General features: G+C 38.9%; 2 protein-coding genes across 2 annotated transcripts in view; both read left to right on the top strand.

Moving 5' to 3' along the window:
• SCD1 (stomatal cytokinesis defective / SCD1 protein (SCD1)) overlaps nucleotides 1–9031 on the top strand; it is a 173507-nt gene extending 164476 nt beyond the window's left edge. Inside the window, exons 24-31 of the mRNA XM_089158216.1 lie at nucleotides 1653–1717; nucleotides 2048–2171; nucleotides 5915–6096; nucleotides 6205–6276; nucleotides 6385–6545; nucleotides 7049–7090; nucleotides 7594–7805; nucleotides 8500–9031. Of these exons, the coding sequence (XP_089014342.1) occupies nucleotides 1653–1717; nucleotides 2048–2171; nucleotides 5915–6096; nucleotides 6205–6276; nucleotides 6385–6545; nucleotides 7049–7090; nucleotides 7594–7805; nucleotides 8500–8595 (954 nt within the window). The 3' untranslated portion in view covers nucleotides 8596–9031. The remainder of the gene's footprint in view (nucleotides 1–1652; nucleotides 1718–2047; nucleotides 2172–5914; nucleotides 6097–6204; nucleotides 6277–6384; nucleotides 6546–7048; nucleotides 7091–7593; nucleotides 7806–8499) is intronic.
• Nucleotides 9032–10662: 1631 nt separating this feature from the next.
• LOC149012501 (cytochrome P450 CYP736A12-like) lies at nucleotides 10663–23674 on the top strand. Its single transcript, XM_089158616.1, has 2 exons — nucleotides 10663–11367; nucleotides 22333–23674. Exons 1-2 carry the CDS (start codon nucleotides 10678–10680, stop codon nucleotides 23155–23157), a joined length of 1515 nt encoding a protein of 504 aa, XP_089014742.1. The 5' UTR covers nucleotides 10663–10677; the 3' UTR covers nucleotides 23158–23674.
• The last annotated feature ends 144 nt before the right edge of the window (nucleotides 23675–23818 follow it).

Below are 23818 nucleotides of genomic sequence, written 5' to 3' on the forward strand. Positions count from 1 at the left end.
CTTCTTGTTGACAATTATGGGATCTATGTGTTCCCATGCAATATCACCAGCAGCGCCTCCACATTCTGCCATTTACAGTGATACATAATTACATATTATCAAAAACTAGCATATATTCAAAGTCAGAATCAAAGTGTCTACATAAAGCATTCACATACGCCAATTTATTCAACTCTTAAGTTATTACACTAATACATTGACATATCAGAACATAAAAGACACCAAACTAATGGAATTATATCTCTTGGTTAATTAAAAACATTTGAATAAAATATTTAATACCTGATGTACACAATGTTTTAAGAACTTAAACACACCATAGCTAATTTTACATCATTGAATTTTAAAAAATGACTTCAGAACCTAAGAATCATCTAAAAGAAAGAATAAGCAAAAAAAATTTCACCACTGCTTTTTATTATATTTCAATTTTAATTTTTAATGACAGACCTTTTTTACTTTATAAATTTAATTATAGAAAGTTAATGACAGAAAATTTTGTTTCCATTCAATTAATGGATCAGAGCAAGTTACATATTTAACAAATATGCCTACAACAAACTGAGAACTTGGATTTTGAAAAGTTTTAGATTTGGAATGAAATCTCACCTTTCTTGAATATTTGGTTGATAATCACTTCAATCTTTGCAATAGATGCTCAGTAAAAGAGTGGGGCAACAATTAGTGTTCTGAAGTTTTAACAGCTGGAGGAGGCGAAACCTTCAAAATGTCATTCAGATTTAGTCGAAATCTCAATCTTGGTTGAGTTGGGAGATAATTGAAGCATTGGTTGAACTGAAATCTCGGTTTGACTGAGATCTTGGTTGAGTTTTTCACTTTCTGATTCCTTCTTCTAATCTCGTTTCGCTGCTGAAAAGCGCGAGATATGTCGCGAGATTTCCTGAATTCTCAAACATGATCCCCACACTCTAGTTTTTGTCCCTTTTGCTTTATGAAGAAAAACTTGATTTAACCTTGGAGACGCAACCGATTCTTTTTCCAAATGGTTAAATGGTACAATACAACAAGCTAAAACCATGGCAGAGCATGCATAGTGGAAGTCACTAATGTAACAAGCTTTAGCTCCTTAAAGCAGGCAAAGAATATAGAAAAGACGCATAATGGAAGAAGATAGCGAGCAATGTGATTAATGCTGCGATGCCATGTCTTTTGAATACTAAAGAAGCTGAGCGTACAGGTCAGAAGCTCTTCTGCACGTTTTCCTTCTAGTGCTGCCAAATATCTGGAAAAGAAAATTTGGCCTGTTACTTTGTTAGCACTTCAATTATGGTTTAATAGGAATAAGAATCACCCCAATTAACAATATTACTTTGGAACTCCATTACTAGCCTCTGACCACTGATTTAAATAAAGCTCCTGCATCAATACTATTGTGGACATGCCTGCGAGCTTTTTGACTTAATGTGTGATTTGAGTAATCAAGTTCTTTTCCACAGAAACCCTAGATTTTATGTTCTTCCGTCTACTGTATTATTAATGCTTGTGCTAAATGTCATTCATTCATTTAGGTTATTATGTTAACAGCTCTGGATTCTCCATAAATGAGTGACATATGACTTGAGAACAGTGTTTATGTGTTAGTTGGCAAATTTCCAAATTAGTGGTGTTACTCTTCCTTTATAATCTTACAGGTCAAAATATGGGACCCAAGCATGCGTGGATCAGAGCTTAGGGCAACCTTGAAGGGGCATTCAAGGTGTGGAAACCATAGATTAATTTTCTTTTCTTCATAGCTTTTTCTTATAGCTTGGTCACTATTGTTTCAGAGGCTGTTGGTCATGCTATGTGACTGGGGAATATCTACCTGGTTTTTTCTTTTCTGAAAGACCGGAATTGGTTTCATCATTTGAGTGTGTGTCCCTCCCTTCCCTCCCCACTTTCATTTTTTTTTTGGCGGGGTAGGTGTTGGGGATGTTCCTTTCTGAGATGCTTCATGCAGTATTATCAATGATTCTGGCTTCTAGCAATTTTACCTTCTGCAAATTTTCGTTTTTTCTTAAATATTAATGCTGTTTCTTTCCAACAGGCCAGTCCGTGCAATTAGTTCTGACCGAGGGAAGGTTGTTTCCGGATCTGATGATCGGTCTGTTATTGTTTGGGATAAACAAACAGCTCAACTTCTAGAAGAGCTGAAAGGCCATGATGGACAGGTTTGATTAATCAGATCCTTTTTGTTTGGGATAAACAAACAGTTCATCTTCTTAAGTCTTTTTGTTTTTCCTTCTGTGGTTGGTTGGAAAGGTGATCTTTGAGGAATTCCTTTGGATAAAATTTATCTATTGAAAAGTGAAAATGTGAAATGAAACCTAACAGTAATCAAAGGTGTTGAAACAACCAACAAACGACGACAAGAAAAAGAGAAGAGGAGAGAGAGAGGCAGAACGGATCAGCAAAGAGTCGACCAAGCTAAGCCTAAGAACTAATACAACGAGAGCGAAGCCCTGAAGAGAAACAAATATTACAGCTGTAACTCCTAACCCTAAAATGAAAGTCGAAAATGACCCACCAAAATGAACTATGCTTCTAAAACTCCCAAAACAGTGCGTCCACTTAGAATAGAATTATCAAACACGCAAATACTGTCCGGACGTATGTTTTCTGTTCATGTGCGTAAAACACGCCGGAACGCGTGCAGTAAACTCCTGTTCGTCTCAAAAAAGGGAAGTTCAATCTTGAATCCTAATATTTGAGAAAAGTGAAATTAATCCTAATAATTTTGGAAAAAGGGGTGAAATTTAATTTGGTAATGTTCTAGAGACCTTTATTTGGTAGTTATGATCATTTGTTGCTGTCTTGATGCTGACTGCAGTGTAGAAGTACTGTAAGCTTTTTTATTCTAGATCTCTTTGATCAGTACCGTTCAACCTAAAAGCTCGAACTGTCAAGGAACAATATTGTAAATGTATACATCAGCAGAACTCCCCCATGAGCGCAAGCCAAAATCACATGGTACTTGCACATGGCACATAAAGAGAGGAAATGTTTGGGATAAAAAGGAATTTCCGATGCATTTCCCGGGGATTGAACACGTTTGTCCTCCCTGCTCTAGTACAATGTCCACTATCACTTCACCCGAAAGCTCGAACTGTTACGGAAAGGCAATGTAGATGTATCATGTATATGTTAGCACTTCTGTGGACTTGATAAATTTAGGGATTTTTCATGAAATTGGTTCAAGATTCAAGGAGATAAGATTGGTCAGTGACTTGAATTATAAGCATAGTGCAAAATTTCGTTTAAACTCTCCGTTATGCCACCCAGTGAAACCACTAAAACCCCGAAATTTCGGCAATATGTCGCTGAAATTTGGGAATGTTTCATTCCCCCCCCCCCCAGCTCCCTAGTTTTGGGGAGTATTTAGGGTCATTTTGGGCTGGTTTTTTGTATCTATCCTAACTTGAAGCTAATAAACACACTGGGAGTGTTATTTTTGCCTAAAACCTAACCTAATGGGTGTTCTTGATCGGCACAAGCTCACCTGTATGCAGTTGAACTTGGAAATCTGGAACATGAATTTAAATAAACGTAAATATGCAAATGATACAAGAAAAAACAGAGATCTTCATTAAATTGGCTGAATTTTTGGCGAGATGGGCTGAAGCCAGGTACTTTTCCCTGGGCAGTTTGGTCCTTGGTTTTGGCTCTATTTCGGCTTTTTTTTTAACCTAGGTTTTTGCATGCACCCTATTGAAAACCTAATAAACACAATGGATGGGGTATTTTGCATAAAAGATGAATGAAAAGTACTCATTCCTATCCTACTAATTGAGGGACATATAATCTGTCCCTTCCGACAAATACAAAGAGTAAATTGTAATCACTGTACTTTAAATGTTTTATACAATCAACATTTTATGATAAACAACATGATAACCACAAACTAAATAAGCAAAAGAAACTTGTGCCGAGATCTCTTAAATCCATGATTAATTCTCTAATGGATCCATCCCATGAGCAGCATACTACTACATCTGTCTTAGCCTTTCCTTTGAATATGCAACATACACGTTAGATGGAAAATTTGATAGCATCACAGCATAGACTGGCTGATGGTGTCTCACATATATTAGATTCAATGTCTTCTATGATGTATAAATACTATTTTCTTTTCTTTCAAAATACAGTATATGCAAATTAATTTCTAAAACCAGAAAATGAAAAGAAATACTAGGACTACTAATGGATTCATTGATCATGCTCCTAAGCTAAACATATATTGATTTGAACAAGAACTAACATGTATTGATGGGTCAACTATTGAAAAATAAAATTTAGGTAAGAAAACAGATACCTAACTTCAAGTGATCTTTAAACCACTTTAAGCCAGCAAAATAAAGGTTTGATCACAAAGGAGTGAAGGAATTTGGAGTAAAAACTCTGGTTGAGTCAGTCGAGATCCTCAAAACTACATAGGTGATCGAAGCCAAGGTTTGTGAAACTCACAGATCTCGGTCGAAACTTGGTCTTTGAAGTATTGGGTTTGACCGAAATGGTTGAAACCCATGAGACAATTTCGACTGAAACGAGTCAAAACTAGGTACTTTTTTTCATGCGCAGGTTTCATCAAAATCTTACGGAACTTGAACATTGGACTGATGGTGACAAAAAAAATAGACATACAGTGGGTCAAGAGGGAATGTTTCTTGGTGGGTTTTAGAGATGAATTGGTTAAAGGTAGGTTACTATTGACATAATGCAGGGTTCTTGAATTTTGTATTGGTGATTATCCTTGTTTCACCACTGGAGGAAGATTACATCTAATGTGGGAACGTAAACCCAAGATTAGCAGTCACATATATGATGTTCAAGCTCCATCAGTTTATTAGGGGAGAAAAACAACCAGTGAGAATCTGGTCTTCAGATCAGGGTGGATGTACTCCTGGTGATCTGACTTAATCCTCAGAATCTCTGTTCGATCTAAGTTCTTATTTCTGAGGAAGTGGAAAACAAAGTTGTTGGGCAAAACTAAGGCTGGAAAAGATCTGTATGGTGTTGAAGTTCTCCCTATTGCAGCCACAGCAGTCTTTCGGTTAATTGGTCGCTATGTAAGAGTGTCTCAATGGCAGCCTGTAGCGATAACAGCATCAGTAACAGGATAGGAAATCAAATAGGTCAAGGGAAGGTGAAAAGAAGATACAAGAAGAGGGGGGGTTGTGGGGATGGGCTATTTCAGCCCTTCTTTCTCATCCACAGCTATCTCGGCTGTTGGACTCTATAAGAAATGGCAACATGGCCTGCAGAATCAATTTCTCTGTCTACTTCTCTAATGCAGTAAAAGGGCCTATTTATAGCTTGGGTAATCCTTTGCAAAATGTAGAAACTCTCTAGAATTGAAAATAGAAACTGACCTAGTAGTGGTTACAATAGATGCTCATGCAAATTGATGCCTACTAGAATTAGAAAACATTAGGCTTCATAGTATAGCCACATGCAAAAGTAACTAAAATAAAAGCTGAACTAAACTTTTAAATCTCCCAAGAATTAAGCCTCCAAGTAATCTGATCTTGGATCCCACGAGTATTGCAGGATTATTCCCACTCAAGTTAAATATGGGGCTATGACACTGCTCACATGGACAGTGTTTTGGCATATTCTCTTCTTTCTTTGTGCTTCATCACCTTATTCTGCTTTTATTAGTATTATGGCTATCCTTTCAGAAGTCTGTTCCCTTGTTGGAGATTATTATGGTCTACAAATAAAAACTATGTTAATGTCCCTGACCCAAAAGAAAACTGTGTTAATAATATAGGTATGGTAACTAATTGATCCAGAATGTATTGATAATAAATGAATTGTAACCAGTTGACAAGCAGTAAATAAGTAAATAAATAAATAGAAGAGTATTTAATTGATATTTGTGGCTTCAGCTATTCCCTGTTATGATTCTTTGTAGGTCAATTGTGTACGGATGCTGTCAGGTGAGCGTGTCCTTACGTCTTCCCATGATGGCACTATAAAGATGTGGGATGTGAGAACAGATACTTGTGTGGCAACTGTTGGTCGTAGCTCAAGTGCAATTCTATGCATGGAATATGATGATTCAACTGGAATCTTGGCTGCTGGCGGCAGAGATGCGTATGTAATTTGAAATCCATTGTTGTGGCTATGTAAAACATGATCTCTAGCTGAAATCTTTCCATTTTCAGTGGCTATGAACTGTGACCTACACTTTATTTTTTTCAGGGTTGCAAATATTTGGGACATCCGTGCTGGCAGGCAAATGCACAAGCTTTTAGGGCACACAAGATGGATTCGGTGAGATAAAGGAGCATAGTATATTTTACCGCTGTTCCTATAATTTTTTTTTTTATTTTTTATTTTTTGTAATGGCCTTAGGCTAGCATCTCTTTGTGTTTATTGCAGGTCAATTAGGATGGTTGGAGATACTGTAGTTACTGGTAGTGATGATTGGACTGCTAGGATCTGGTCTGTTTCTCGAGGGACATGTGATGCTGTCCTGGCATGTCATGCTGGTCCAATTTTATGTGTTGAGTACTCAACTCCGGACAAAGGAATAATCACTGGTTGGGCACCATACCTCTATGTAGATGGAATTATGATTCATTGCATATGGGTTTCTTTGCTATTGTTACTGCTTGTGGACTTACTAACATATAATTCTCTTTAGTGTAATTAATGTTGGTAATTTTTCACTACCGTCACCAACTTTGCAGCACCCTCATCTTACTAATCAGGTTTCACCTTTAACAAGTGATTGCAATGCCCTAAAAGTGGTTTCAAGTGAAGAAATTTAGAAAAACTTTGAATCAAATTTCAAGAAACTAAATTTCTACAAAGTCTTGTGAAACTCAGAACTCTTCCTATGCCTGTGACATGCTGAAAAATGAGCTGTGAATGAGATGGGAGTCTCAATCTCATGGGACAACTCTCATATATTCATGTTTACCATGTGGCTGGGAGTATCAGTTGGTGGTGGTGATGATGATACACTACTGACCCATCTATTACTTTGGTCTTCCTCATTGAAATAAATTTTTGGGTTACTTACTATAATGTCTCTCCTCAGGTTCATCTGATGGCTTGCTCAGGTTTTGGGAAAATGAAGAGGGTAAGGAAAAGAATACTTTTGGCAACACAATTTAATTTCTCATAGCTCATCTCTAGTCATCTGTAGAATTGTTAAGGCATTCATTCAAAGAATGGTAATGCCGTTATCCAAGCTATCAAACTAATCTTTGGTGGTAGTACTAGCTACCACTCCTCAATACTTCGACTTCCAACATGAGTGTAATTGAGGATGGAAGACATAAACAGGAGATGGAGAAACTATGGTTGTATAACGGTTTACATGTGTCTCTTTATCAAAACTGAAATAATTATTTTGAGCATGCCAGCATTGAATGGCAATGAAGTACGTAAAAGGGTGTATAACATATGTGGGTTTTTATTTTTTTTTTGGTGGGTGTGGTTTGTACAGTTATCTGTTACATTGAGCTATTTTGAAGTATATGACATAAATGTAACCAGGTTTTTATGAAGGCAAAGACTTGATTATACATTTATGTATTTTTGTTCTCTGATGTCGACTAACATTCATGACCTTTCGTTCAGGAGGAGTAAGATGTGTGAAGAATGTAACGATTCACTCTGCTTCCATTTTATCCATTAATGCTGGAGAACATTGGTTGGGGATAGGTGCATCTGATAATTCCATGTCTCTTTTTCAACGGCCTCAAGAAAGGATGGGTGGCTTCTCTTCTAACACAGGATCCAAAATGGCTGGATGGCAACTCTATCGAACCCCTCAGAGGAATGTTGCTGTGGTATTTCTCTCTCATTCTGCAAACCCCCATCCACCCTGCCTCTTTAAATCATTGATGACTTATTGTTACTTGACCCTAGTGCATCATCATGTCAGACATTTCTGACTGCTCTGTTGAGCAAATATTTTCCCCTGTTATCACCTCATGGTGGTGTCTTTTGGACAATTTGTTTTCCTCAGTTGTCACTTCATGATGGTGCATCATCATGTGTGATGTTGTTATTTTTCTTTTTCTTTTTCTTTTTTACTTTTTTATTTATTTTTAAAAGATAAATCACAATCGTGTTTTAATTATGTTAGGGTCATATAGAAATTCTAGGACTGGCCCAAATATATATAAAGTGGTGAACTGCAAAATTTTTCATATTCCATTTTCCTTTTGTTTTATTTCCAGATTTTAGACTGGGAGTACAATTATATTTTCTGAAGGAGTTGAGAGTGAAGTGCATGAGCTGTCATTATCTTCTATAAAATTACAGGATTTACCTTCAATTAAGATAATGTGTGTTTTCCTGGAAGGGTGGAAAATATATTGCTATGTCATTTTCACTGAAATTGGTTACATATGTTATTCGTTAGCATCTAGTGCCTATTGGCACACACAAATCTTATTAGTGTTTGATCCTTGCATCCTGCTTTGATTCAATTTCTTGGACTTTCACTGGGTTTGATACTCTCTAAATTTCTGGCATTAGGTTCGATGTATAGCTTCAGACCTTGAAAGAAAGAGGATATGCAGTGGTGGTCGTAATGGACTCCTTCGGCTTTGGGAAGCCACCATCAATATCTAGTGTTGTAAAAAAGGGTTCTATGGTGTGGTTATTTAAAATTTCTATTTGTAGTCTAGTCAATCTCCTTACAGCAATATAATCATATCCAGGTGTTGCTCCTCCCAGTCAAGCTCATTTACCTCTTGAACCCATCTGGTGAAAAGCTCCCCATTGTATTCTTTGTTTGAGTAGAATCATACATCCTGTAATGTTGTTATCTTTTAGTTGTTTTGATAGTTGAAGTTGCATTATTCTCTTTGACACTTGATAGCAAGACATTCACCTTCTAGTGGGAAGATAACAGTCATTACTGTACAAAGTTTTTGACGATGACAATATACGGAAATTGAGTTTTTCTTTTTGTGTGTGTGTGTGTGCCTTATTCCATTTAACATGTTATCATTGAAGTAGCTAAGTTACAGTTGGAATTCAGATATAAAACCTAAAGAAGCTGATGAAGAAAAACTGCGCGGGCTTTGTCTCTTTTTTTTGTCTTTTTTTTTTTCATATGTGTCCGCGCTTAGTTTTATCACTCCTTTATATGCATCTTTCATTTGGATGTTGATGGGAAAAAGGAACATTTTCAGAATACCCTGCATATGATTCAGTCATCACTCAACAGGTTATCCCAAACCACAGCATAAATAGAAAGATGCACCCAGAAGAACATGTTAAAACTGCCACAAAAGGAAAAGCTTTGCTGTATTTGCTAAGGTGGTACAATCTTGCGTCTTCACATGTTCTTCATCCAACAAAACAAACGGAGTAGCAGTCACGGAAAAGAAAGAACAACGATGAAATGAATCCACTTTTCAAAACCAATTGATAAGTAAAGCATATAGAAAGCAAGTAACTCATTCTCCTCTAGGCTTCTACTTTACCATGGATCTCCATTAGTTTCATCTTTTTTGCCTTCACTGTATTTTCTTCAGTTTTAATGTATTCAGATGTGCTACTGCACAATCTGGGGCAAAGGAGAGGTGGGTTCCAGGACCTACCAGGTCCATTTCCTGACTTTCAAATCAGCCCCTTCTGGCTACTGTCTTTTGGGAGAGGGGACTGAATCCATAGATGGCAGGGGATGGGAGGGAAAAGAAATCTAGAAATTTGTTTGCAGAGAAATCTTCCACGTTATCTAAATATAATGGGAAAATCATGCATGTTCCAAGATCCCCTTTTTTGGGTAAAATTCAATCAGTTAACAATAAAATGATTCATTGCCTTTCCCACCCAACCACCCTATATGTTCTATGATTCTATCCCGACCAACAATAGTTCCACTGTTGAGTCCACCCAATTAAGGAGCTTTCAAAGGGGTTTTCAATGTCTTCTTTAAGATGACTTATCTAAACTTTTTTTTTTTTTTTTTTTGGGGGTAGAAGATGACTGACAATCCATATATTATCGGGCAGATGTGTTTAAGGGCTGTGCAATACTAAGCTGCCAACTGTTTATATCACTTTTGGTGAAATTTTGACCACCCGTTTTGATTTATATATACACCGACGAGAGAGAGGTGAAGGATCGGCACGATCTAATTAGGGGTTTGAGCTGGATGGACCAGATTAGTTGGAAATTTAAAAAAATAATAATAAAAAAAAAACCATTGGGAAATCGGGATTGGTTGAAACTCCTATCAGAGGAGACGAAAAAGATGGTCATTGGTTCTTGCTTTTTGAGATTTTATTTTCTTCTTTTTCTTCTTCTTCTTCTTCCACCGGTCGATCTTCCTTTCCATTTGTTCTCATCTAAAATAAAAACAATCACGCAGAAGCTTGGATTAATGATGAAGGCTTATCCTACTTAAATTAATCTGATCAAATCCCAATAAAGTATTGTTAAACAAATATCTCTTTTTGAGTGTCACAAGATGGTGACTAATGAAGAGAGGGCTAAAATGTAGAACACCCCGTGGGAACGAACAGTGGCTTATATCGTGGTGGCTCTAATGTTTGACAACTTAGGGAGCCTCATCCGAATTCCATTTTTCTTTTTATTTCTTTTCCTTTTTGGAGTAGAAGCCTTATCCCAAGTCTTCCTGCAACTGCCATGACATAGTTTTTGACAATCTAGCTTGTTTAACTTCCTTCCGTGCCATCTCCGATGATGTTATCTTGGACCATCGCAGTTACTTTGGTGGTCCTCGGAGTTCTCTGGTCTTTAACAGCCCAACTCCAGCATGTTTCAAAAGCAAAACAAGGTGGTCACCACCGACTACCACCAGGTCCAAGAGGGTTGCCTGTTCTAGGCAATCTTCTGATGCTGGGTGATCTTCCTCACCACACCCTGCAACACTTAGCCAAGACGTATGGATCCATCATGCTCATCAGGCTCGGCTTGGTGCCCACAGTGGTGGTTTCATCTGCTCAAGCAGCCGAGTTGTTCCTTAACACCCACGACCTTGTCTTCGCCAGTAGACCTTACACCACGGCCGCTCAAATCATCTCTTACGGAAACAAAGCCATTGCTTTCGCCCCTTACGGTTCATATTGGCGCAACGTTCGCAAATTATGCACCATAGAGCTACTCAGCGCTGCCAAAGTTGATTCGTTCAAGCAAATGAGAAGAGAGGAAGTTAGTCTCTTGGTTCAATCTCTCAAAGATGACTCTGGTGCAGTTGTTGATATGAGTTCTAAGGTCGGTTCTGTTATAGAGGACATGACTTGCCGGATGTTGATTGGCACCAAGGATACTAGATTCCACCTCAAACCAGTCATAAGAGAAGTATTTCATATTCTTGGAACTTTCAATCTTGCCGATTACATTCCTTGCCTCGGTTGGTTGGACCTTCAGGTAAGTCTCTTCTCTACATGTAACAAACTATTTCCTGTGTTTCTGTTTCTGTCTGTTATCCTTCATGAGAATACTGACATAGACCCATGGTTCTACACTGACAGAACAAATGGGGGTTTTTTTTTCCCTTAGAAAATTGGAATGAATAAAAGCTGCCTTACCGAACTGGGAACTATAAGACTACCAACGTTTACAAGGTTTGGTCACAAAATGGAAATTATCAGAATAATTCCCCCCCCTCAATTCAAACTGATGGGAGGTAGTCATGGTACTTTTGAGCGATGCTCCTGAAAGATTTGTGAGGATAATCCTTGGTGAAAATGTCAGCAATCGGGCTCTCTGATGGCAGACATCAATCTGGCTCTTTGATGGCAGACAGTCCACTTCCACATGTTTATGTGAGCATGAGCATGGGGAAGTGCGTTTACAAGTGAGCCATGGCAGTTGTAGTCCACTTAAACGTGCTTTGTGCGAGCATGCACGACAGGATTGGCACTCATGTTGGTGGCCAAGATGTTGTCACAATGAACTTGTGGCGAGTGTTTGTACTTAGAAGATATTTTTAGTAGATAAGTGAGACATAGGAGTTCTAAGATAGTCACGATCAAGGCTTTGTACATTGCTTTTGCATTGGTTTATGATACTGAGCGTTGCTTTTTTGATGATCATGTGATAAAGATTACTCCATGTACAAGCTAGTAGTGGATCTGTCTCTATTAGGTAGGGGTGCAAGTTTGGCCCTAGTGGTCCTGACCTACCCTGTCTCATCCTAATCATGAATAGAGTTTGGATTCAAGATCTTGGCCCTTAGGGCAGGTCAAAGTCAAAATATTCGGCCCTAATCAAAGCTAAGGGTGGTGGGCCTGGGAATACTATTTGATCAGCTGTGGGACTTCTATTAGAAGTGGAACTCTTGGAAGCAACCCTAACCGCATAAGCTTGAGATGAAGTGACGGTTAGGGTTTTGGTTGATTTTTCAAAAATATCCCTAATACGCCCCCACAAACTCAAGGGAGGTGAAGTAACCTTGAGGTTGGCCAGTAAGGTGCTACAAGGAGTAGATAGCAGCTTGGTGAAGATGTCAAACAATTGATCCTTAGTAGATAAGAAACGAACATGAAGATCTCATTTGGCAACCTTATCACAAACAAAGCGGAAGTCAATCTCCACATGTTTGGTACGAGCATGAAAGACAGGATTTGCAGTGAGATAGGTGGCATCAATATTATCACACTAGAGTACAGCAGTAGCATTTAGGAATAGCTCGTGAAGTATATATTTTAGCCAATTGAGCTTAGCAACAACATTAGCAATAGTTCAATATTCAGACTTTGTACTAGAGCAGGCAACAGTGGATTGTTTGCCAGAACTCCAAACGATGATGTTAGGCCCCAGGAAGACAACATAACCATGGCAAACTTACGATCATCAGAGCAACCAGCCCAACCAACATCGGAAAAGGCGGTTAAAGTCATATTAGAGGATTTATTAATGACTATTCCATAAAGAGTGTACCCTTTAAGTACTACAGAATCCTTTTGACAACAGACCATTAATGATCAAGAGTTGGATGTTGGATAAACTGACTGACTTTGTTGACTGCATAATGTATATCAAGACGATTCATAGTAGCATACTGTAGGGACCCCACAATACTTTTGTATAATGTAGGATCAACCATTATCTCCCCCGAAAATTCGCTCAACTGGGTAGAGGGAGAAAGAGGATTGGTAACAGGCTTGCAATCACTCATGTTGACCCTGTGAAGAAGGTCAGTAATATATTGTTGTTAACAAAGGTGAAGGCCATCAGGGAATAAAGATACAAACATTCCAAGAAAACAATGTAAGAGACCAAGATCTTTGACAGCAAAGATAGAGGCAATAACATTCATAAATTTTGATAGTAAAACTTCAGAACTCCCAATAACAATGATGTCATCCACATAAATTAAGGTAAAAAGTGTACCAAAAATACCATGATAAATGAAAAGAGAAGTGTCAGTTTTAGATCCAACAAAACCAAATTCCAGTAAGAATGAATGAAGACGATCAAACCAAGCACGAGGGGCCTATTTGAGACCATAAAAAGATCTGTGAAGGCGACAAACATAATCAGGATGAAGAGTGTCAGCAACCCTTGGTGGTTGTTTCATGTAGACTATTTCATTTAGGAGGCCATGGAGAAAGACATTTTGGATGTCAAGTTGGCGAATAGGCCAAGAGTGGGAAACAGCTAGAGATAGAACCAGGTGAATGGTAGTGGGTTTGACAACAAGGCTAAAAGTTTCATTGTAGTCAAGTCCCTCTTGTTGATTAAACCCTTTGGCCACTAAGCGAGCCTTGTATCTTTCAATAGAACCGTCTGCCTTCCTTTTAATTTGAAACACCCATTTGCATCCTATAACATTTGTCTGAGGAGGAGGAGGGACAAGAGATGAAGTGCCATTCTTTATAAGGGCATTAAATTCATCATCCATAGCCGTTCGCCAGTGAGGGTATTTGTGGGTAGTAGTGAAAGAGGTAGGCTCGAGTTGGGTATCATTAGAGATGGATGAATGTAGGGCTCTAGGTGCAGGGTGGGCTTTGGAGCAAGTTACCATGGGATGAATGTTAAGAGAAATGGTTAAAGGAGGTGGGGAAGGAGATGGATGGTGAGAATCATAAGGGAGATCAATAACAATATCCAAAGAAGTAGAAGACGATAAGGATAAGGGGGAGGTGTGGGGTCCAGGGGAAGATTCTGGTGTGAGTTGGGGAGGGGGGCCGTGGAGCTCAAGAGGAGGGGATTCGGCCAGGAGTGGGGACGGGGGTTGGTGGCCCATAGGTGGAGGAGATGGAATAGGGGAAGGAAGTACAAGAGGTGGACCAACCAGCGAGGGTAAAGGTGGTTGAGATGGATGGGTAACCTTAGTGGGTGATTGATGGTGAAAGGGAAACTGGTTTTCATCAAAAATAACATGGCGGGAAATTAAGAGTTTTCTTATTTGAGGATTGAAGCAACGATAGTCACGGTGACAAGGACTATATCCAAGAAAGATATGCATGCTAGAGCGAAACTGTAGCTTGTGTTTGTTGTAAGGGCGAAGGTAAGGGTAGCATGCACAACCAAAAACTCTTAAGGAGGCATAGTTTGGATGGACATTGAAGAGTTTGTAGTGTGGTGAAAAATTGCCCAAAACAAGGGTAGGAATCCTATATATAAGAAATATTGCAGTTTCAAAAGCATAGTTCCAAAATTTTCTAAGACAAGAAGAATAAACTAATAAGGTAAGGCCAGTTTCAACAATATGGCGATGACGGCGCTCGACAGCCCCATTTTGTCATGAGTGTGAGGACAAGGGAGGCGATGATCAATCCCACAAGAAGTGAGAAAGGTAGACACAATACGATATTCGCCACCCCAATCACTCTGAAATTTTATAATCCAGCTTGAAAACAAATTTTCAACAAGTAATTTAAACCGCTGAAGAATCCCAACAACCTTAGATTTCAAATGCATATGATACAACCAAGTGTATTTACTAAAGCCATCCACAAAAATAACATAGTACCAAAAACCATCAATAGAAGCAATAGGAGAGGGTCCCCATACATCCGAATAAATCAAATCCAAAGGGGTTTTAGAAACTAAAGTGGAAGAGGAGAAGGGGAGTTTATGACTCTTTCCTTTTTGACAAGCATCACAGAAAAACTGAATTTCTCAAAAGTAACAGGTAATTGAAATTGAGAAACAAGACAAAGGACTATTTTAAAAGCAAGATGACCAAGTTTGAAGTGTCACTGGGAGACATAAGCGTGTTCACCAATGAAAGCTTGTGGAGAAAAGTCGCCTAAGGGCATCTGGTAAATCCCATTCCTAATGGTTCCTTGAGAGGATAAGTCCTTGTTGCTCGATCCTTCACATAAAATATGTCAGGATGAAACTCAACGATACCATTATTGTCACGAGTAAACTTGGAAACTGATAAAAGGTTCTTTTGAATGGAGGGAACATGAAGCACATTATTAAGAAAAATAGGAGAATGTCAGGTAGGAAGAGAAAAAGTATCAGTGTGAGTGATGGGCAAGCCTGTACCGTTACCTACCAAAGCCTGATCCGAACCAATGTAAGGTTGAGTCATTTGAAGATTGTCAAGGGCATTGGTGATATGATGTGTAGCCCGAGAGTCAGGATACCAACTGTTGTCTGTATAAGGGCCTCTAGAGAGTTTGGAAACATGCACGAGGGGGGGGAGCATTGGTTATACCTTGAATAACATGATTGTAGTGTTGATAACAATCACGAGCTTTATGGCCGTGACGATCACAAATTTGGCAAGTAATGAGAAAGGATTGTTGTTGCTTGTAGCCACCATTGGAGGGTGGAGTGGCAAGAAGAGGAGGACGATAGCTAGAAGAATGTCCACGAAAAACTCTGCCTCTGTAGTGCGATCGACCCCTAAAAGGAGGACGATAATTGTGAGCAATGCCAGTTTGAGCCAGATTAGCCAAAGGGAAAGAGCAGTCATAGGCTAGGTCATTCGTAAGATGAATTTCTTGAGTGAGAAACATTCCTTTTAACTCAGTAAAAGTGATAGGGATTTATGAGTTGCAATAGAAGTAACAAAGATCGAATAATTAGGGCCCAATCCATTGAGAGCATGAAGACAAATATCATCATCTGAAACAAACTTAGTGGCAGCCGCAAGTTGATCAGTAGTATGCTTAATACGAAGAAGATAATCATGAATCATACTATTACCGCGTTTCATGTTTTGTTACTAAAGGCGAAGTTGCATAATCTTTGTTGTAGAAGGTTTAGCATAGGTAGATTCAAGATGAAGCCGAATGCCCTTGGCGGTAGAACATCCAACAATTTGAGCATGGACGGATTCTGTGAGCAAAACAATAAGCCAACACATGAGAAGTTGGTCCTGACGAATCCATGAATTATAGGCAGGATTCGGCTTGCATATAGGAATGGAGTCTTCTTCAATGACTGTTGTTGCAGGAGGACAGATGGAGGAGCCATCCACAAGAGAAAATAAGTCATAAGTCTTCAAGAGAGGAACAAGTTGCGACCTCCATAGTAAGTAATTGCTGTCTATGAGCTTGATGGTCAGTAGATTGTTGAGGGAGGGAAGCGAAGTAGGGGAAGAAAAGGCCTAGTGCTCTGATGCCATGTTGAAATAATAATAGTTGAAGAGAGCAAGAGAGAAGAAGAGAGAGAGTGTGCATGTGAGAGAGCACAATAATAATTTTCACATTAATTTAGTACAGGGCTTTATATAGAAAAACAGAGTCCTTCTCCTTAGTGTTTTAGAACTCTTGTAGTTGTGATTCTAGGACTCTAGAGTTACAATGCTATGGTTTACATGAAAATAGGTGTTTTTAGATTACATAAAATATTGACTAGAGTGTTGTACCAATTAGTATCAAACTCTTCTTTGGGTTGCCTAGTGTCTTTGTGAGTACCAATTGTAGAGTTCTTCTTGTATGTAGTAACTTGGTGTTTGATCACTGTGAAACTTCTAACAATAATGGAACTCTTGGAAATTTGATCAGAAGTGGGACTCTTGGAAGCAACCCTAGCCGCATAAGCTTGAGATGAAGTGGCGGCTAGGGTTTTGGTTGATTTTTCAGAAATATCCCTAATAAACAAGAAGTTAGATCAGGAACATGGATAGAGCCAATTAGGGACAGGGTCATGGTCAAGGATAAGGATAGAGTTAAGGTCATCAAGGTTAGGGATAAGGTGTCACATCACACCCGCTGGTCTCGGTCTTGCCCCACAACCCATGGGTACGATCCGTCACAAGATCCACGATTTTATCATCAATAAAAATAAATGCAAGTAATAGCAATCAAGAGCAAGAGTAAGTTCAATTAATTAATCAAAAGGATTACAGAAGTCCAAATACTCTAAGAATGAATCAAAGAAAAGAATCAAAGTAATCAAGTTCTAAAATTTATCGAGTTCAGTGAAAGCAAATAATAAACTAAATCAATTTCTTTCCAGAAGCTCGCTCTTGGGCCAAGAATTGTTCTTCTAATTTAACAAGATAAGGGGTTCTTCTCCAAAGACTTTTCAAAATGCCGAGCGATCTGCCTCCTTCTACTGTTAATGGGTGCTATAAGCACACTCCAAGCATCTGCAAGAGGCTTCGTGGCCCACATCTCCGTCTCCCATTGACGTACGGTACTACAATCTCTTCATCAGTTGTTCTAGTCACACGGAACTTCTCTCGATTCAGTAGAGCCATCTGTACAATATAATTTAACATACAAAGAAAGAAATAAGTTATGATGAACTCAATAAGGAAATCACATCTCACATACATATCGACAATATTTCCAAGTAAACATATAAGTAAAGAATGATATGCAAATTTATGAATGCAGCTAAAGTCTAACTATGCAAATCTCTAGACGGTTGATATGCTTTAAGATATAACATCAGCCCTCCTCTAGGTAGGTCTAGTCACTTTGATCCCTCATGGACTGGTTACCTCTGTTGGGATCCCAAGTAAAGGGATTAGTCCTCATTAATCATCCATGGCTAGGGTTTAAGTCAACACTCTTTTACCACAACCATTGGTATGAGTATTGGTGCATGTCGAGGTTTCTAATCCAATACAAGGTCATACAGCAACATATACATGTAGTCTAGATACTTCCTCTATGGCACCAACCAACTCGGTTCAATATCCTTCCCTACCTAGGAATGAGAACCCTCACGGATTGGCTATCGCTAGTGGACTCCATTCCCTAACCCTATGGTCATTCACATATTGTTGGGGCTGATGCTCCTGTGACCCATCACGACTCTCATCCGCTCCTTGGATGTTCATGAGCCCAAACCCTAACATATGCAACCCTACCAATGCATGATCAACAGTGGACCACTGAATCTTCTCACGGACTGGTTACCACTGTAAGATGAAATAGAATCACGTCACTATTATCACGGGTCATTCGGCTTCAATTCCTCTACCGAAAGGGTAGTAACATGTATGGGTACCTAGCCATGCAATCTAGACTCCCTAGGTATGTCATCCAACAATCATGATAGTGTTGGGGGGTATCAGTAAACATGTGTCCGATACCACACCTCTGATATCCCAAGCAATGGATACCCAAATGGATACCCTTCCATCACAACTACATCACATCACCAACCATTATAACATAATCATTCATTCTATATTACAAAGTAGTAAAGTACATATAAATATCATTTATAGCATGCATTCAACTATTAATCATTGAATTATACAACTACAGCAAGTTACAAGAGCAATGATATATATATAAGACTTAAACAGTTCATCATAAAGCATATCATCGCATATATATATAAGAATGTGTCCGTACATGTAATTATGTAAAAGCTTACTAGAATGCAAATAGACTTCACCCACAACACTTCCAGCAAACTCAGAGATCACCTAAATATATAGTTGCAAAAATATATAGAAGACATGAGTCAAATCAGAGCAAATACCAACTTCACAGAGCTACTATGACCCAGCCAGTCGCTTGGGGCGGTTGGTTGGGTCAAGCGACCGCCCCTATTACAGATAGCTTCTAAGTCCGAAATTCTGACTTTTGATCTCCCAATTTGAATATGATTTTAGGTAGATTTAAATCCAAATTTCGTCCTTAAGGAGCCTACAACACACAATCACAAAACAACAACCTAAAATTCTAAAGATTCACTATTCAAATTATGTCCTTCAATTAGATTTATCCTTTATTCGAATGCAATGATTTGTTTTTGGACAAGATCTAATCAAATTCACTGATGGGGAATAGAACCAATACAATTCAACCACCACCATTCCAAAAGGGATGGATCCACACCATTCAAAAGAGGTAAGGAAAGAAAATAGAGGATGTGGGTGACATTTACCTCCACTAGATTCGCAAAATGGACGAAGGATTGGATCTTCTTCGCAAACCAAACTTCTCTCAGATTCCAGCACGTGTTTTCTGCCTCCTAACTGTCTACAGCAGCAATCCCGAATAGAATAATGAGTAAAAAGGTCAAGGTTTGCTATATATATGGGGACTGGGGGCAAATTAGGGTAAAAACCACGCAAGCAGACCTGTCGGTCGCTTGGGGCAGTTGATTGACCAATCAACCTCCTTAAGCAACCGCCCCTTAGTACTTTTCTGTACTTGGGTGCTTTGCTCAAGGGGTTGATCCCCAACTCAAACCTAACCCTATACAACATGGGGGGGGGGGGGGGTTCTTACCTTGATTATAACATCTTCAGACATCTCTTGACTCCGACTGGTGATCCATTTTCCCAGTAAGGCAGGTTCTTCGTCAAGAGAATCCAAATCCATGGACTTAGAATATGGGTCATGGACTTCAATCTAGATACTCCACAACTTATTCCGGCTGAACCCTTGGATTATCGAACCTGCAATATGGATCCTGGGTTAGAACTATGGGGGTTATTACATAAGGATAGGGCCAATCAAGGACAGAGATAAAGACAGAACAATTAGGGATAGGGTCAAGGCCAACCCGTCCTAATTAGGGACAATTAGGGAGAGAATGACCTTGGCTTGGCCCTGTAGGGCTTAGGGTCATTGTAGGAATAAGCTTGGCTGAAAACACATATGGTTGGGATTGGGATTAGAAAAGCTTGGCCTAGCCTGACTTAGTTGTAGCCCTAGGATTAGAGCATCTAGCCCAATCGGCATTCACATGTGCATAAATTCAAATAGGATGGAAGATGATAGATGCCAATTCCGACTATGTGTTTGAAATAATGTAGGAGTCTCTTAACTGTCTGTAGCTGATCTATAGTAGGGTTTTCCTTGAATTGACGATAGTAGGGTTTTCCATGAATTGACGTACAAACTTGATTTTACAACATGTGATATATCAGATCTTGTGAAAGTTAAGTGCTACAGTGCTCCAACCAATTGCCTATTGGATATCCAGTCGTTCACCTTGAGTCGATGATAGCTTGAATCACATGCTATTGGTGTTGTGCAAGGTTTGGTTGCATCCATTCTTGTATTTCGAAGTATATCCAAGTAATATTTGTTTTGGGTTAATAAAAGTCCAATGAGATCCTTTTTTGCCTCAGTACCTGAAAAATAAGGAAGATCAACAAGTTTTGTCATGGCAAATTCCTTACGTAGTCGATTGATGATTGTTTGAATGTGTTGCTTGCTCATACATGTCAGGATAATGTCGTCAACATAGAGCAATACTATTATCATGTCAGTGGATGTGTCATGTATAAAAAGTGATGTGTTGCCATACTTTTCCAGAGAGCGTCATTGAGGAAGCTTTTGAATCTCTGAAACCATGCGCATGATGCTTTCTGCAACCCATATATTGATTGCCTTCTTAAGGTGACAAACATGAGTGAGACTGAGAGTATCTGATGCAATAAAACACTTGGTTGCATACAAACAATTTCTGTTAGCCTTGCATTTTGATGTGCATTTTTAAAATCTAGTTGAGGGCCACGACTTTGATATTGCTAGAGTAAGGACAGCCCAAATTTTTGCAAGCTTTACTACTGGACTAAATGTATCATGAAATCAATGGCAGGCTATTGATTAGCACCTTTGGCAACCAATCTTGCTTTTTACGGCTGGATGGTGTCATCACTTCTAGTTTTAATCTTGTATACCCATTTGCAGCCCACCACATTTATTCCTTTTTCACAGGAAACTAGATTCCATGTCTTATTTAACATGAGAGCATTGTATCTTGTCTGCATTGCATCTATTCGTTGATGATCTTTTGATGCCACTTTGTGTGTTTTGGGTTCAATTGGTAGAATATTGATGGTGGAATGAAATCCTTATTGAGGTAGAGGATAACGAATGATTAAGAGAGAAAATGGTAGCTTGGATTTGGGATGCCAGTGTGACATTGGTTACCATTGATGATGGTTTGGGGGTGCTAGTGGTGGTGGTGGTGATGATGGTGGTTGAGGTCCATGTTGGGTTAGGCTAGCTAATGAAGTGGTGCACTGGTGAAAGAGCGATTCTAGGCCTGTTGTAGTAGACTGTGGGCTGGTGGGAAGTGTGGTGGTTGAGGTGAATGGAGTGGTGATGGTGTTGGTGAGAAGGTGTCAATTGGGCATTGTAAGGTGGGGTAGAATTTCGTGATAAAGGAATATATATATGGTGGGGATGTATGTAGGCTGGGAAGGTGACTGGGATATTAAGTGTGCCTTTAGGTGGTGGTTTAGTGGCTGTTTTGTATAAGAAATAGCAAATGGGAAACAATCTTCATTGAAGGTACCACATACATAGAGAGGTGTACTCCAGTAGCTATATCTAAGCACTTGTTAGCCTTTGTAGGATAGGTAAATCTAAGCACTTTGTAACCATTAACAACACGGCTAGAGCTTTTAGGAGACAATTTATCTGCACTATAGGGCTTTAAATTTGGGTAGCATAGGTTGCCAAACACTTGCAATCTAGTATCATGAAGCATAACTCCATTCACCATTCAAAATTGGGGTTGGCAATCTGTTTATCAGATATACAGCCGTATGGAAGGCTTCCATCTAGAATTTCTTTGCCATTGTTGCTTGAAATATAAGTGATAGACCCATCTTTTATGTTTTCTGAAAAACCATTTTGTGGTAGAGTATGGGGACATAAAATCTTGGAGATGATGCCACACTCATCAAGAAAGTATTATATTCTCTATTTATGTATACTTTACCACTCCTACCGCTGTTGCATACCATACCTTTACTATTATAATTTTTTGGCAAAGAGTAGTGATACAATTCCAATAGTTAGAATTAAGCATACCACACTCCAACTCTCCAAGCAGTGAAATTTCTCATTGTTTTTATTATAATTGCAGCTCGTAATTTCTAGACAAGGAAAAAAAAAAGATGAGTTACTTTAGAGCCATGATTCCATTTTGTTTTTAAGTGAAAAAAAAAAAAAAAAAACTCTTCTCACACTAACTTATCACTGCTTGATGTAGGGTTTGACACGTCGCTTGAAGACAATAAGCAGAGTTTTTGATGAGTTCTTGGAAAAGATCATTGATGAACACATACAAGAAGCTAAAGATCATCAAAACCACAAGGATGACTTCATCAATGTAATGTTACCATTTATTATGACAGAATCTCTAAAGGCGGCCGATAGACAAAGCTATATGCTCGATCGAACCAACATCAAAGCGATCATTTTAGACATGCTTGCAGCTTCAATGGATACATCAACTGTCACAATTGAATGGGCTCTTTCCGAACTGTTAAGGCATCCAAGGGTGCTGAAAAGACTCCAAGGAGAATTGAGAGATAAGGTAGGCATGGATCGACTAGTTGAAGAAAACGATTTAGTGAAGCTGAACTACTTGGACATGGTAGTGAAGGAAGTCATGAGGCTTCACCCTGTTGCTCCATTACTTGTGCCCCATGAATCCATGGAAGACATTACCATCGAGGGATACTATATACCCAAGAAATCTCGTGTTATCATAAATGCTTGGGCAATTCAACGAGACCCGAATGTCTGGTCAGATGATGCTGAAGAATTCCTGCCTGAAAGATTCATTGACAATAATATTGACATCCAAGGGCATGATTTCAAGCTTATCCCATTTGGATCAGGTCGTAGAGGGTGTCCAGGCATTCATTTGGGTCTAGTTGTGGTTAAATTGGTACTTGCACAACTTGCACATTGCTTTGATTGGGAGCTTCCCGAAGGCATGTCACCTGAAAACTTGGACATGACTGAGAAGTTTGGCCTAGCAGTTGCAAGATCCAATCATTTACTTGCTATTCCGACTAATCGACTTTGAGAGGCATCAATTAGTGAAGAGATTGTTATGTATTGATCTCTACTAATCTATGTGAATCTAGTTATATATAATCTATATATGTGTGTGTCGTGTCCATATTCAATGTGTGATGAGTTGAGGGTGGTTCAGGTGGGAATTCAAAATGAAAACCTACTTAAGCCTACTGACATATTCCATGCCACATCCCACCAAGGCTCACATCCAATAGAACCATATGAGCCTTGGGGTGGGCTTTGTTTGGCCTATAAGAAAATCTTTCATATGCCATAAATGTTGCTCATCCGTGTGCTCTTCATCGTTGACAGAACTCGAATATTGATATATTATTGTGAGAGCTGACTCTATTTAGTTGAGACAAGTCTTATTGTGTTGTTGTTATTGTTATTGTTATTGTAGTAATATGTTATGAGAGGTTTTGGCATGAATACAGTTATAGGCATTGGTCTCCCATACCTTCAAAATGCTTGTGTAGTTGAGTGTTTTAAGTTGGCATTTTCATACGGTTCTTTTTCGGGCTGCAATAAGGTCGGATTGCATTAGGCTTTTTAAAACTGTGACACTAATGTTAAATATTTTAGGTTGATGGGTTGGAGTTGGACCAGGCTAGATCAATTGATCAGCTCAGACCCGGCCTTGACCACACAAGCAACACCACAATCCA

The sequence above is a fragment of the Hakea prostrata genome, chromosome 6 (genome assembly GCF_041222555.1).
Source record: "Hakea prostrata isolate BN-2017 chromosome 6, UWA_Hpros_2, whole genome shotgun sequence".
NCBI classification, from domain to species: Eukaryota; Viridiplantae; Streptophyta; class Magnoliopsida; order Proteales; family Proteaceae; genus Hakea; species Hakea prostrata.

Bases quoted from the DNA above. Each gene is read 5' to 3' on its own strand.
- LOC149012501 (XM_089158616.1), top strand. From the start codon at position 10,678: ATGATGTTATCTTGGACCATCGCAGTTACTTTGGTGGTCCTCGGAGTT. The intron at 11,368-22,332 runs GTAAGTCTCTTC...TGCTTGATGTAG, and splicing joins TCGGTTGGTTGGACCTTCAG to GGTTTGACACGTCGCTTGAA.